The 14,859-nt window shown below is 43.3% G+C and overlaps 5 protein-coding genes across 7 annotated transcripts; 2 read left to right on the top strand and 3 right to left on the bottom strand.

Annotated features, from left to right (window-relative positions):
• The first annotated feature begins 88 nt into the window (after window positions 1-88).
• On the top strand, window positions 89-1,733 carry BCIN_06g07330 (hypothetical protein). Its single transcript, XM_001547292.2, has one exon. The coding sequence runs from the start codon at window positions 605-607 to the stop codon at window positions 1,658-1,660; it is 1,056 nt and encodes a 351-aa protein (XP_001547342.1). The 5' UTR covers window positions 89-604; the 3' UTR covers window positions 1,661-1,733.
• A 200-nt stretch (window positions 1,734-1,933) lies between these two features.
• BCIN_06g07320 (hypothetical protein) lies at window positions 1,934-3,680 on the bottom strand. Of its 2 annotated transcripts, none has more exons than XM_024693736.1 (4): window positions 3,237-3,680; window positions 2,690-2,935; window positions 2,510-2,632; window positions 1,934-2,353 (listed from the first exon to the last, which is right to left on the bottom strand). In XM_024693736.1, the coding sequence occupies exons 1-2, from the start codon at window positions 3,408-3,410 to the stop codon at window positions 2,753-2,755; spliced, it is 357 nt and encodes a 118-aa protein (XP_024549522.1). In that variant the 5' UTR covers window positions 3,411-3,680; the 3' UTR covers window positions 1,934-2,353; window positions 2,510-2,632; window positions 2,690-2,752. The 2 variants fall into 2 exon arrangements, with proteins under 2 accessions (XP_024549522.1, XP_001547341.2); XM_001547291.2 differs by having other exon boundaries at window positions 2,776-2,935.
• Window positions 3,681-4,159: 479 nt separating this feature from the next.
• On the bottom strand, window positions 4,160-6,703 carry BCIN_06g07310 (hypothetical protein). The gene is made up of 2 exons (XM_001547290.2): window positions 5,988-6,703; window positions 4,160-5,910 (listed from the first exon to the last, which is right to left on the bottom strand). Exons 1-2 carry the CDS (start codon window positions 6,328-6,330, stop codon window positions 4,436-4,438), a joined length of 1,818 nt encoding a protein of 605 aa, XP_001547340.2. The 5' UTR covers window positions 6,331-6,703; the 3' UTR covers window positions 4,160-4,435.
• A 536-nt stretch (window positions 6,704-7,239) lies between these two features.
• On the bottom strand, window positions 7,240-9,136 carry Bcmtg2. The gene has a single exon (XM_001547289.2). It carries the CDS (start codon window positions 9,003-9,005, stop codon window positions 7,353-7,355), a length of 1,653 nt encoding a protein of 550 aa, XP_001547339.1. The 5' UTR covers window positions 9,006-9,136; the 3' UTR covers window positions 7,240-7,352.
• Window positions 9,137-10,670: 1,534 nt separating this feature from the next.
• BCIN_06g07290 (hypothetical protein) lies at window positions 10,671-13,407 on the top strand. Of its 2 annotated transcripts, XM_024693735.1 has the most exons (4): window positions 10,671-10,922; window positions 11,001-11,159; window positions 11,652-11,801; window positions 11,942-13,407. In XM_024693735.1, the coding sequence occupies exons 3-4, from the start codon at window positions 11,674-11,676 to the stop codon at window positions 12,576-12,578; spliced, it is 765 nt and encodes a 254-aa protein (XP_024549521.1). In that variant the 5' UTR covers window positions 10,671-10,922; window positions 11,001-11,159; window positions 11,652-11,673; the 3' UTR covers window positions 12,579-13,407. The 2 variants fall into 2 exon arrangements, with proteins under 2 accessions (XP_024549521.1, XP_001547338.1); XM_001547288.2 differs by lacking the exons at window positions 10,671-10,922; window positions 11,001-11,159 and having other exon boundaries at window positions 11,225-11,801.
• Window positions 13,408-14,859: the final 1,452 nt, after the last annotated feature.

The following is a 14,859-nucleotide window of genomic DNA, read 5'->3' as shown; positions in this document are numbered from 1 at the left end:
AGTCCACAGTCCACAGTCCACAGTCAACAGTCAACAGTCAACCCCAGATTTTGATAACATTTTCACCACCACAATTCACTCCCCCAACGACAACATCCCTCCACATTTGTATCCCCAGATATACAAAGTAAACATGTCTTCCTTCCACGGATTGATATCTCGACTTCAATATCATAATCCTAATCCTGATCGGCTGGAGTCGTGTTGAGTGAAATAGAAAAAAAAAGCTCCATGGGGGGTTTTGAAAAGGTGGGAGCTAACAAATTCAAGGAACTAAACGGATTCCAAGAATGGCGAAGGAATCGATGATCCCATGGAAATTTGGTCGATGGCAAGGTTATCTCTCCTATGCTGTGTAGTGAGATGAGATGAGGGGCTTGACAGGTCTGACAAGACCCTTTCTTTTCTGTTCTTTTCTCTCTCTGCATCTTTCCATCCACTCGTAGGTTATATCTTCATATTTACCAAGAACAACTTCTTGTTGTATGCTGTCTACAAGAACACATACTACCATCCATCAACGACTCTACGAATATGCGAACAGAACACAATCTACTATGATCCCTTTGACAATCAGCAAATACCAATAAATACAATCCCAATCATGTCGAATCTCGAACCGTCTCATCTAGCTTCTACAAGCTCAATCAAACTTACCCAACGACATGATCGATCGACTTTGAATGTTGTGGCACAGAAAGCCATCAAAACATTCTCCGAAACAATCCTCAAAACACATCCTCCCTTCCCATCAGGATCTGCCCAATTAACTCCCCACCATTCCATCGAGAAACATTGTCGAATCACCGAACATCAAATCGCAGATACATATATCTATACCTTCTCACCCCTCTCCACCCCGCCACCGTCTCCATCCACCCAGCAAAAACCTCAAGCGGTTCTCGATAAGTTATATTATTTCGCAGGCGGAGGATTCAGAAGTGGCGCTTTGAAAGAGCATTGGAGTCTCTGCGCGGAACTATGCAAGAAGCTTCCCGAATACGAAATTAACATCGTCAGTTATCCTCTTGCGCCCAGCTCCCCGGCTGCCCATTCCTTGCCGCTTTTGAGGAAATTCTACGATGCTTTGGCGGAACAGGCAAAGAGAGAGGGGTATAGAATTACACTGATGGGAGATTCGGCTGGGGGAAATATTGCGTTGGTTTTGGGACTGTATGGAGCGACTTGTTGGTTACGGGATGCTGGGCCAGAAGGAGCTGGGAATGTCTGCCCATTGAGAAACGTAATGGTCATGTCACCGCCTACCGACATGCGAAATACAAATCCAGGAATCGACGCAATAGATGCTCACGATCCAATTCTTTCGCGAGCCGTCATCACCGAGGTAGCAGAAAGGTGGCGTCAAGATATTCCAGCAGAAGATCCAACAGTTTCGCCTCTTCTGGCTGATCTAAGCGTCTTCAAAAGGGCGGGTGTACAAGTAGATGGAGTGGTAGGTTTGTATGATTGTTTGGCTCCCGACTCGGTGGAGTTCAGAAAGAAACTGGAGAAGGAGGGAGTTAAAGGCGAATGGTTGGAATGGGATAAGCAGATGCATTGTTTTCCGTTGACATTTTCATATAAGATATCCGAGGGAGTGTTTGGGAAGGATTGGATCATTGATGTTTTGAGGCGTAATTTGGAGCCATCGATAGAGTAATAGACTAATCTTAATCTTAAGTTAGACATAGAACTATGTGCGATGTAACACTGAATCTACCCGGTCATGTGCAAGTCTACTACTTGAAGGATGGAAGTTGATGCAAGTGCTTCTCTTTGAACTTATATTGAGCTGCACGTCTTTCTTACCGGGCTGTCAACTCAAAATTGTACGAATTCCATCGTGCGAGTGAGCTTCTCATGACGTACGTATTTCTTGAAACTCCAAAATTGCATATAATTCCCTGCCAGTGTATACAAAAGGGAAATAACATGGGCCAGGTCGAACATCGTAGTGATTTTGATTTTGAGCAATTACCTCGCGAATTGTTACTTTCTACTTCCCCTTTCTCTATATAGCCTTCTCTTCTTCTTTGCCTTACCTTTTTCCTCCTCCCATTTTCCTCTCGCCATTCTCATCCTGTAAACCGAAAGACCGCCGCACCAAGCTCGGCTCTCGTCTACTACTGAGCTACTAGCCACCTCAATTCCTCTAGATTTCATTGCAAATCGAATTCTTGGTCTTCCTCTCTCGCTTCTAATCCCATCCTTCTACAATATTCATCCGTATTTCAGAGCTCTCTTGTTTCCTCATTTCTCTTATACTCTTCCCATACATCCAGCACGTCCCTATCAATATCTATCATGCTCTTCCCATTTTCAATTATCACTTTTCTCTCACCTGTAATGAGGCCTGAATATTGGGGAAATGTCAATACCGATATTGAAAACCAAAAACAATCTACAATACCACCACTCCACATGACTCTTTTCATTGAGGTTGGAATGGGACTTCAACAAGACAGACATAAACACAAAAAGGACAGTATATGCAAAGGGGAAAACACACCAGTTTCTACAATCTTAACGTGGTCCAATGCTTCGGAAATTAGAAATCGTCGTTCGTCGGCTACGATTATATCCTGATAATATGCGGATTTCCAAGATAGTTCTGGTGTGGCTTCGGGTGTGTCTAAGTTTTGAAATGGTCAGTCTTTTTTTTTTTTTGGTCTTGGTTTGTAAAGTATACTGTATTGGATGGGCCTGCGATGACATTGCAAATCCTCCAAAATACATCAGAGGAGAGAGGAGATTAGAGACGAGAAAAAGATATACCGGCACTAGTATTAGGAGAACGAATCAATTCGGCGCATCCGTCCCATTCTCCGGCTTCGATTTCTGCTTGGAGGAGAGAGATGGGGGTGTTGGGATTGGAATCTGGAGATGTGGATGCGCATGCGGGTGGGGAGAGGGAGAGGGATAGAGGGCCGTGTATCTGTAAACAAAGTAGGGTTGAATTAGGAATAGGAAGGATATAAGTTTTTTGTGAGGTATAGCTCGTAGCTTGAATGTTCTTATGTTCACTTCTTGAATTTTCATCATTTCCCCCCCCCCCGCAGAGATTATGGATGTAGAGATATGCATTACATTTTCGCAGGAAGATGAGGATAAGAATGATGAATGCAAGCTCCAGAGCACGAGGTATGTTCAAAGTCAATAGCGAAAATAGAAGCGGAGAGAAAGAGAAATGACAAAAAAACAAAAAACAAAAAAAAAAAAAAAATTCATGTACATACCTGTACGTAACGCTCCACGCGCGCACCCAGAAAATAAGGCAAAACAATCTGTGCGTGGTTTTGCAACCAGTAGGTTGAGAATTCTGCTTTGGTCATTGCGGGGTTGCGTTTTAGGAGGGCGTGGAGGGGTGGTGGTGGTGATGTGCTGGAGGGAGAAGGAGGAGGGGGGGACATTGTGGATTTGAGGTGGATGATTGGATGGTTGGAGGGGTGGGTGTTATGAAGATAGCGAGAGGAGAGGATAGTGATGACTTTTGATTATCTTGAAGATATTCGCATGCTTCGACAGGTCAAATAGTAGTTTGGTAAAAGACTCGAGACAGAAAGTATATTGGCAAGTATGTATGTAGCACGGAAGAAACTGATAATCGATCGTTTTTGTTTATATTGTCGAAAAATAAAAAATGTATTCTACATGCATATAGCTTATTACGCATATAGTGCATTGCATTACATTGCAGTGCAGTGCAGTGCAGTGAATGAGTGAATGAATGATATGCTGACTGCATGATATGCGAAACGCAGTGCGAATTAGCATCTCGTAGGTTGTAGTTGCTCGAAATTGATTGGTCAGAATATGTATCTTTATGTTTCTTGTCTCAGCACTACGATTTATGTGGAGGTGGGTGAAGAGTGTTTTGAGAGGTTGAGGTATTGGGTCTTAGGGAAGACTGAACATGTGATTCATTCTATACATTTGAACATAAATGGGGAATAATCTTTTGTCTGGATTGGAGTTTGATTGAGGGATTTGAAGGTCATTGGAGATGATATCGTAGTAACGGTACGTTACCTGTAGGACGAGTTGAAAAATGATATTATAATATGGATGTAAATGGTCACTTGTGATATTAGAGAAAAGTCGTTTTGGACAAGATATATTGGATCAAAGTATCAACTCAGCTCAATTAGCAATGAAAGCGTATGTAAAATTGTGTTTTGTATTGCCAGAAGCCATCAGTTACAAAATAGACCATACCATGAATGGTAGATCAAATAAGTAAACTATCTGATTCATAACTGTGTGAATGCAGTTGGTGGACTAAAATATGTATACACCAAAGTGAAGTCATAAGAGCCATTCTTACCAGCTCCACCACCTAAAGAAACTTTTCATCCGATTTGCCAACCACCATATTGAGCCACTTTTCATAAGAAGAGAAACTTATCAGCTAAGATCAGAGAAGCAAACTCATCACTTAATACACCTTATCAAGTCCCTCCATCTTACCATCAGCACGCCAATCCTCCAACAACTTTCCCCATGCACTAGCACCTTGTCCATAAACAGCAGTCTGTCCACTAACTTCGGGATGCTTGCCAACCATTCCTTCACCATTGAAATAACCTGGTGTACATTGAGTGAAATACTGCAACATAGGTGCACTTCCCCGCAAGATATCATTGACCCATTGACCCTCAGCTTCCTTACTAGCTTCAACAGCCTTGATATCCTTCTTCTTGCATTCGGAGATGATATAGGCGGTATGCATAGACTGGTGGGTAAGTGTATACATGAAGTTTGCAGAAACACCAGATTGAGTTGTACCGAAAAAGAAATAGTTTGGGAATCCGTGGGTTTGAAATCCATGAAAGCTGGAAGGACCCTTCTTCCACTTGTCATCGAGAATGAGGCCATCGCGACCGGTGACAGTAATACCTGAGCGGCGTTGATAAGCGGTTGTGACTTCGAAGCCGGTAGAATAGATGAGAACATCAACGGGATATTCGACACCATCGACGATAACGCCAGCTTGGGAGACGCGATCAACGCCCTTTCCATTTGTATCGACGAGTTGAACATTATCGCGGTTGAAGAGAGAGAGGTATTCGTCGTGGAAGCAAGGACGCTTGCACATGGATGAATACCATGGCTTGAGCTTCTCAGCAGTCTCCTTATCCTCAACGAGCTCATCGACACGAGCTCGAATACGCTCCATGAGTTGGAAATCCGCCATCATCATCATCTGACCCAATTTAGCTTGATCGGTACAAGCATCTGCCTTGCCTAAAATAGATGTAGCAGGGTTGAGAGTCCAACCATCATTAACAAAATCTTCCTTTTGACGACAATTGGAAATTCGATCATTGAAATTCTCCATTCGATCTTGTTGCCATCCAGATTTGAGATTTTGACAGAAGTTTGGTGGAGTAGGCTTGTTGTTTCGAACATTGATTGTGGATGGTGTTCTCTGAAAGACGTAGACGTGCTTTGAGGCCTTAGCGAGATGAGGAAGCATTTGGACTGCGGTTGCACCAGTGCCAATGACACCAACACGCTTATCAGCCAACTTGCTAAGATTACCGTTGACATCACCACCAGTAACGCCATAGTCCCATCTAGATGTATGAAAAGATTTTCCTGCAAAAAGCTCCATGCCTTCAAGACCTGGAAGCTTGATCTTGTGGAGGATACCCGTAGCAGTAATAGCAAACTTGGAGGTAAAATGATCGCCACGATCTGTCTCAGTCTTCCAAGAAAGAACATTCTCATCCCAGGTCATTGATTTTGCTTCGGTTTGAAAAATTGTCTTTTCCTTGAGACTGTAACGTGTGACGAGCATCTCAATGTGCTTATGGATTTCGGTAGTGCGAGCATACTTCTCAGTTGGGACGTAACCAAGCTCTTCGAGCAAGGGAAGGTAGATGTAAGATTCAATGTCACATTGAGCACCTGCAAATTGACAATCAGTAAACATCAATGAGTTATGGAGGTGGGTAATTGAAATTCGAGTTGAAGAAAAAACAAACCTGGATACTGGTTCCAATACCAAGTTCCACCATAACCGCCACCCTTTTCAAGAATGCGAAAATTGGTAACACCCTTTTGAGCAAGACGAGCAGCAGCCAACAAACCACCATAACCACCACCAATAATCAGTACCTCAGTGGAATCTATCATTGGTTCACGTGGGACAATCTCGTCAATGAGTGTTTCATCTTGGAATCGAGCAAAGTTGCCAGTAGGTTCCTTGTATTGAGTAAGCCCATCCTCACGAATACGCTTCTCTCGCTCAAGATTGTACTTTTGTGCAAGAGCTTGGGGGTCAAATGGGGAGGAGGGTTCAGGAAGGATTGCTAGAGTTGCAGACATCTTGGAAAATGACGGCACAAACCAAACTTGCAAGAAAAGAAGAGAAGTGATTGAATGATTTCTAAATAATTAGATTGTATAAAGGTTTCTTTGATTGTATGAAAGAGTTTAGAGTGATGAGGTATGTCGAGCAAGGGTTGTGTTGTTTGTGGGAGGAAAATGTTGTCCGAAGATAGGACCAAGAGAGACTTTTATATTCACTCAACAAGGACAATAACGACATCGGAGTAAACAAAAAGAACTTTGCTTTTGACACAACTTTGTCCAGGCAGCCCTTTTAGCCCATTATGTGTTCATCCGATCTCAATAAGGTAGCGATCAATGGTGAATGTCATCACAACTCACCTTTGAGATACTTCAACCATGTATTCACTGTTTCACCATAAGAGTAGTTCTTACTCTATTTGATTGATTTAGTACTCATAGCGGTTACAGATCGTCTAGTATTGCGGAGAATTTTGTTGAGATATCAAAGTTCCATCCAGCGTTTCGTGTATGGATAGCTTCAGATCATCGATTCTAAGTCTAACTCGAGGGTAAGAGCGCCACTAACGGGAGCTTTAGACTTTGAAATCTGAGACAGGAGTTTAGGAAGAATGTTCCTTCCTCCCGCCGACACTTGTACGAATCGATTCGTCTTATATTTGGAACTGAAAGGTTCGTTGGAGTTGAAGAGGATGGTGTCACGGGAACGGGCCACAGCATCGCTACCGCTCCAATGTCTCATCCCAACCGTGAAAAATTCCCGATGTGAGTGACAACAGTAAAGATGGAAGCATAAATGGAACTTAAACCCCGCTTGGGATCAGACCATACGCCACTTGTGACAGATATCAAGTGAAAGTAGCCGTTAGAGATACCCCACCATGTCAAACGTCAAAGATGCATGCAGACAGAAACAGACGTATATGATCAACTTGATATTGATATGAGAATGGATAATTGAAATCAATAGAACTTTGTACATGAATTGATCATTAATATGCATCATAATATTATACATGCCTCTATCCGTAAATACTTCATCCATCAAGAAGACCAACGGTCCATTCGGTAATCTTCTCAACGCCGTGTCCATTGATTGCGCTGATGGGGATGGCCTCTATTTTTCCTTTCCATGGATTACTATGTCTTGAAGGATGTTCTTCGTTTCCCGCTGCGACTTCCCTCAAGTACGACTTCAACTCTTGAAAGTTGTCCTGAGTACCAGGCAAATCTGCTTTGCTAGCAACAACGAACCAAGGTTTGTTGGAAATCGACGGGAGATTAGGTGCGAGGGGGTTCTCAAAGGTAGGTCCACTGCTCACAACGATTGTTTCGGATCGATTTGCCACTGCATCTTCGACAGAAGTGAAAGGAGTCCACTCCACGACTGGATTGGCCTTCTCTTTTTCCTCTTCAATCTTCATACGTTCATATTCAGCAAGCTCTCTCCATAAACCTTTCAAAGCTTCAACAGCATTGCCTCTCCCAAGATCCACCACAAATGCAAGAACTCGAGCTCGTTCAACATGTCGTAAGAAACTTATACCAAGACCTCGATCCAAATGGGCATCTTCGACCAAACCAGGAATATCTGCAATGGTGAAATTCGTTCTTGGTTCCCCAGTTTCGTAATGTGATTGAGCTAAAGGTCTTCCCTTATTGTCATCAATAATTACAGTACCAATATTCGGCTCCAATGTGGTAAACTCCCAGTCTCCGACTCTTGTTCGGCTGTTGCTCATAGCTCGTAGTAAAGTGCTCTTTCCAGCATTAGGAAGCCCAACGAGTCCAACATCGGCGAGAAGTTTAAGTTCGAGCTCCAAGGTAATTCGTAGCCCAGCGTCACCCTTGGTTGCGAATTTGGGTCTTGGTACTTGTTTTGTGACAAAATGTGGATTTCCCAAACCTCCTACAGCACCTGCGGCCAAGAGCAATGGTCGTTCCATAGGCATGGAAAGATCTAAGGAAATGGGACCTTTCACTTGTGCGGCAGCTAAATTTGACTTTCTTGCTTTTGGTAATGAAGGGAATTCGGCAGTAGCGATCTCTTCAGGTGTAATAGCTGGGTATAGTAACCATCTTTCTCGATCCCATTTATAGGGCCCGTCTAAATCATGCCCATCCAACTTGCCTGCCTCCATCTTTATTCTATCCTCCTCAATGGCTGCAGGATCATGTCGATCTAGCTCTCGTACAATAGTACCTACAGGAACTTCAATAATAATATCAGTGCCCCTCTCTCCACCTTTCGTTTTTCCTTGTCCATTTTTTCCCCTGCCAGCCTTTAGATTCCTCCGTCTTGCAAGTTTATGTAGACTTGTTTCTCCCCGCACAGCTTGTATATATATGTTTCCACCGGTGCCCCCGTCACCTCCGTTCGCAGGACCCGCCGCTATGTACTTCTCTCGCAGAAAAGAAATACATCCATGTCCGCCAGCACCTGCGAAGACATCTATTTTTGCTTTGTCCGCAAATATTGTTCGAGAATAATCAGAGGGAGGGGGATTCAGTCGGTCGAACTCTTCGGCTGGGGACTCGGCGGCGAGTTCTTCAGATAAGGTACTTTGTCTTCGCACCGCGTTGATGTAGATTCGAGGATTTCTGTGGATCAACCTAGATGCATTCGAGAGGAGGAATGGGTACAGAAATGGCGTCAACGTGCCTTGCACAGTTGAACAACGTGGAGGCATAACGAACGATATCAATTACTGGATCGCAGAGATACGTTTGCAGCTGTGCGAGCTGGAGATCTTTTTTTGATATTGTGATGCAAATAACAAAATTTCGGTCACCGTAGTATCAACTTACCGGTTAATATTTCTGACTTCCCGATATCTATCGATGAAGCGTGGAATGAGTGAATGTTCAGAATACCTACCGGTACTTTATTCTTGAGCCCCTTTAATTAGATCTCGGTAGTATTTGAACGGTTCTTATGATTTCGTTTGACATCGTCTGATGATATATATCTTCATATCAACCATTCCTGACGTACCGGTACCTCGGAAACCAAATATACCTCTTACATACATGCAAGCACACGATTGTACAATCTCAGAATTTAAGCTTCAACTTTCTTCTTATCCCCCACCTTCGGTTTCCCCTCTATCGACGCAGTTCTGCGGTTCTGCGAACAAGCGGTGAGTACTCTGTAGAGTGTACGGAGTAGATGTGATTCCAGAAGCCCTCCATCCTTTTACCAACCACCTACTTTTTGATATGCAGCCAAAAGCCTGAGTTGTGAGGGAAGGAACAAAAAAGACTTGGGCTGCATATATGCAGCCAAATCGTGTTATCGCCTTCTATTGGTTGTGCTACGAATTCAAGATAGCCTCACAATCTTTTTGGTCCAGAACCTCCGAAGTCCCAAAGCAACCAAAAACAACAGTATCAATATTTACTTTTATGCTTACCTTATCTAGCTATGTCAAGGCTCTTCGTCTGCTCTACCCATTTTCGAGGCATTATCTATGATCTTCGTACAGAGTAAGAGTAGTTGATGACATTGGCAATCGGATATCATCATGATTCATGACCAACAACCCTTGCATTTCGTCTTTGGTTCTCTAACCACGAGATGCAAGTCACATCAAAGCACTCGAGCCACGACAACTTGCACACTCCGCTGAAATGTTAACACTTGGAACACTTACTGACCTACGGATATGCTTATTTGGAGGGCACTTACTATATATGATCCAACCTACTACTAATCGGGATGATTTACCTTACATTCTTGTCCCGGAGCTGGTATGGGGTTGGTATGTAATCAACCAAATGTAGTCAAATCATCAAATCAGTGCCCTACTTTATCTTGGGTTTTGAAGGTTTGAAGGTATCCTCTCGCCTGAGTCGCCTCTCGCGTATGATCCACATATGCCACTCTGCGTTGGTAGTTTCTGGGGGCGTCGATTGTGTGAAGTGGTACAAGTTAATCTTTTTCCAGGTAGATGGTAGGTGATCAGGTAGTAAAAGGGTAAACGGCGATATTGTGCAAGTGGTGATGTGTGGAATAAGTGGTATTATGTTTATTATGCTCGGAATGTCGTAGACCTAAATCAGTATCAGGTATACATACGGCTTCATACGAAGGAATCAGGTAGCTAGATGGCAAATTAGTTCTCATTTTCATACCTTTCTTCAAGGTCTTCATGCACCTCACGATTCTCACCCAAAATTTTCCCCACCCAAAAAAATAGAAACCACACGCACGACCACAACCATCAACCGACACGCCGAACTTGCAGACAAGCTTGCACATCACTCTAATAACGACATCTCACTTCTTTTTCCCTTTCCCATTCTCCTCCTGCTCCTCCTACTCCTCCTACTCCTCTTCCTCACTCGTCCTTCCCGTTTAGCATCGTTTTGTTGTCAGATCTCGGTAAAGTCTCTTGTCGTCTGAATTCTAAATTCTAAAAAGAACTCCCGTTCTTTCATGCCAACTACCCGTCACTTCCTATCCCATTACATCTAGCCAAAACCACCTTTCCTATCTTCCGTCCGTCACTCAGTACATACATACCACATACCATACCATACCCTTTCCCCCGTCGTACACATCTACTACCTGATCTTACGACTTCACGATAGCAGAACTATTAAGCGTGGGGTCTCTTTTTGTTTTGGTTTCCTTAACACCTCATATTTTTATTATTCTAATCTTTTCGTTTTGAATGGTGCAGAAATTTGCGTAGCGTGATCTTTCTATCGTGGAAATCTGCAGTTCCGGAGCCAGCAAGCAAGCATAGCATAATATAGTATCGTTTCAGATCGTACACTACGATCCGGACTCGCTGCATCAAATTGAAGAGGGGAGCTTAGAGGGGAATACACTTACAAAGGTTAGTTTAACTTTGAGATCCCTTCAATTGATTCGAATATCATTTTCCATACTTTTACCCCACACGAACTGCACTGCAAAGCAAGCCAGCGAGCCAGAGGATACGATATTTGGATAGGTATCCCCATTCCCCCAAGATCTCGACTTCCGTCTTGTCAGTCAAGCGACCTATACCTATTACATTACCTACATACATACACACATACATACAGTAGGATACAACACTGTTTGTCCCCATATTCTGAACCCATCATATACCATGGGTTCATCTTCCCCCCTCCATCCCTTCAATTGCCTCCCATTTCTCTGATACCAAACATTTACTCTTCTTTCTTTCTTCATCCCTACACATATACCCTCTTCTCTTTGAGCCTCAATCCCCCTCGCTCATCTGTCTCTTTCCCTCATCTTCACTTGATCATTGCTTTCTTTCTCTATTGCCCCTCACCCAAATCAGATGATACCCCTTCATAATGTTAATCAAGAACGCCAGAAACAACAAAAACCTCAAGATCATGGATCCAGATTGCGCCATATGTTCTCAGCCAGCCATCGCAAAATGCGAGTGCGAAGCCAATGGCCTCACCGTCGCTGTGAGGCAGGCTGAAGCGAGGATGATGACTAGTGTTTATAACGATATAAGGTAACGTCTCTTGTCTCCTTCACCTCTCACCCATCATATCATACCCCTCCGGTTCATCCCCTATATCGTTGTCTTTCCACAACATCCATAGGGATCAATCAATCACCTCTAGTTCAACCATTAACTCATCCTCCACATAGAACATGGGTCCGTGGCCACGCACAAGACTACATCCTCTCATACTTCAGCGTCCTCACCACTCGCCGTAAAGACGAACACGCTGCCCAAATCCACCGCATAACCGAACGAGCAGCCTACTACTACAACGCACGTCCACACCCATCTGAAATTGCAGCAGCTGATTCAGAGCTCAAACGCGGCATTGATGAAGATTGGCGCGCAAGCGTACAACGCTACCCGGAAGTCCTCGAGTACTTCTTCAGTTTAGTTGAATTAACTTTACCCAGCGATGAAGAGCCTGGTGTTCGTGATCCACCTTTATCAGCATTGGGCGGAGGAGGAGGAAGGAAAGTTAGATTAAGTGAGCCTGCTCCACCAAGAGGGTCAACACCTGCTGTATCAGACGGAGGAGAAGAAAGGGAAAGAGACAGGAGGAGAGAACAGAGAAGGATCGGTACGCCAGCTAATGACAGAGAAAGACATGTCGAAAGACAGAGAAGAGATAGTATGAGGGCCGAAGGAAGAAATAGACCGATGACTGCACCACCGCCGCCAGGAGGTCCACACATGGCGCCTGCACTTAATACACATAGAAGCTCGAGGGCTACTCCACAATATGCTCCTACGCCAGGATATGCGTATGTTAATCCTTATTGAAATTGATGATTAGTTTTCAAAAAGGGGGAGAGAACACAAAATTGAAAGAGGAACAGATGACTTCAGCCGTGTGTGTATGATTGCCACGATGCCTGGGGTAGGGATTAATGATGCCAGGCACAGCTGAAGTTATCGAGGCCAAAAGTTAGGCCTAGCTTGCATAGTCACTCTGGCATCATCCCCAGGTTTCAAGCGGGTGATGATGGATTCCTGAATTTTGGTCGAAAGTTTATCTCAACGTCTTATTATCCTCAGACTACCAAGTCTGTTTATCTCATTTGTACATACCATCTCACCATTTCGGATCACGTTCTGCTGGATATTACATTACACCTCAATACAATCATATCATTTTATCTTTATCGCCCATCAGATGATACGTCAACGTATCTCATCTCATCACGATTTCACTCTTCTTACAATCATTACGACTACAACATGAAATAACACGTCTTTACGAACCTTCCATGAGACTTACGACGAAAAGATTGGTACGGGTCTGGCTTTTTTGCTTTGGTGCATTCATGTTCATCCAGTTGCAGCATATTATCTATCTATCTCTTTCTAGGCAAGGGATTATATCTTATCTATCTACCCAGCATATTAGCGTCAGTCATGGTTATATTATCCGTCTGCTTTTGGAGCTTGGTGGGATAGGGTGGATCTTTGTCGGTATTTTGGTGGTTTGCATTTCATATGCATTTCGTATTTGGCTTGGTGGAACGATAATTTATGGACTCGGCAGGGAGGAAGTTTGTGGGATTGGATCAGTTTGTGCATTCGTTCATTCATTCATACTTGTATATATTATCAATGATGAAAACTGTTAAAAAGTAATACGGTACTAGCTGGCACGATCAGTGTTTCGTGCTCATGAATAGTCCAATAGTTCGATAGCCGAACCACTCCTAAATTCTACACAGAGAAAGGGTGTCTCCAACTCACGCACGCACGAATCACAGAATAACCACGTCACAGATTGCTACTCTTCAATACTACTCTCTCTCATAGGTGACAAATCTTAGTGCAGTATGGATTAGATACACCATTCTTCATTCTATTCTCTACGCCCCATTCATTTTCTCACCATTCTCCATTCATCGATAATGCACTTGCAGTCCAAGATCCACTTCTCCGGATCGCCTCCACAGGTTTGTCTATCATGCAGCACTAATATATATGAAACCGCTTGGGGAACACATCATCATCATCTAGTCCTTAGGATTTTTAGTATTGTGCTCTGTGTTTCGATAAGCAGGCAAGGAGGATAGATAGGTAGGTGAAGGGTCCTGTGCTGCATGATGTGTGAAGTGTGGAGTATGAAGTATGGAGTATGCATAGTATGCATAGTATGTACAACGTACTATGTCACTTATTAGTTTGGCTAGTTCATCTCTTTCTTCGGTTGTTGCAATAGTGCAGTACTTACGGTTTCTGGAATCTGACTGATATCATCTCTTTAAGACCTACTTGCCCATAATGAAATATAATGAAATATAACACTCCTACCATACTACCTACCCACACCCCAGAGCAGGTAGAACACATCATCAACTTCTTATTTACGTGATGCATATGATTCTTAATAGATTTGTAACTTTCTGCTTGTCCGGCTTTACGAACTCATCGAATCGGTTGTTGATCTACACCAAGCTCTCTATACGAAATGAATTTTTGACACTTTTACATATTCTCATCTCTTTCCTTTTTTTTCTTTTTTTTTTCTTCTCGAACCTCTTTCTTCCCTTCCCTTCCCTTCCCTTCCCTTCCCACTTTCACAGCCTCTCAAATCTTACTCTCTAACACCACACATATAGCCCCCCTCCCCCCCCAAGAAACATCATCTAGTCCACCTCCCCAGAACCCATCATCCCCACATCTACATCTACATCTACAGTCCTTCACAAGTCGCTCCATGTCCACAGATCATTCTATCTTCTCACATACTTTAGATTTAGATCCATTAACTCTAGGAACCCTCATTTACTTTTCTTATCTCTTCTCTGTCTATTTTATATTTCTCGGTCTCATTATCATAATCTTCCTCCTCCGTGCCCAGCATACCAAACCCAAATCCAAACCCGTAACCCGTAACCCCCCGAAAACCATCATAACATAACATAACACAATATAACATAACAATGAAGTACTATTTAAAGAAACCCCTCTAGAGCTCCCAGACCGTCCAGACCCTCCAGCTAAGAGCATCTAGACTCTTTAGACTCTCAAGATACCTACTACCTATCATCTTTTCTCTCGCCCTCCCAAAACACACAAACAA

The sequence above is a fragment of the Botrytis cinerea genome, chromosome 6 (genome assembly GCF_000143535.2).
Source record: "Botrytis cinerea B05.10 chromosome 6, complete sequence".
Taxonomy (NCBI): domain Eukaryota; kingdom Fungi; phylum Ascomycota; class Leotiomycetes; order Helotiales; family Sclerotiniaceae; genus Botrytis; species Botrytis cinerea.
Note: the sequence above shows the minus strand (reverse complement) of the source record. Positions and strands in the feature narration are given on the sequence as shown.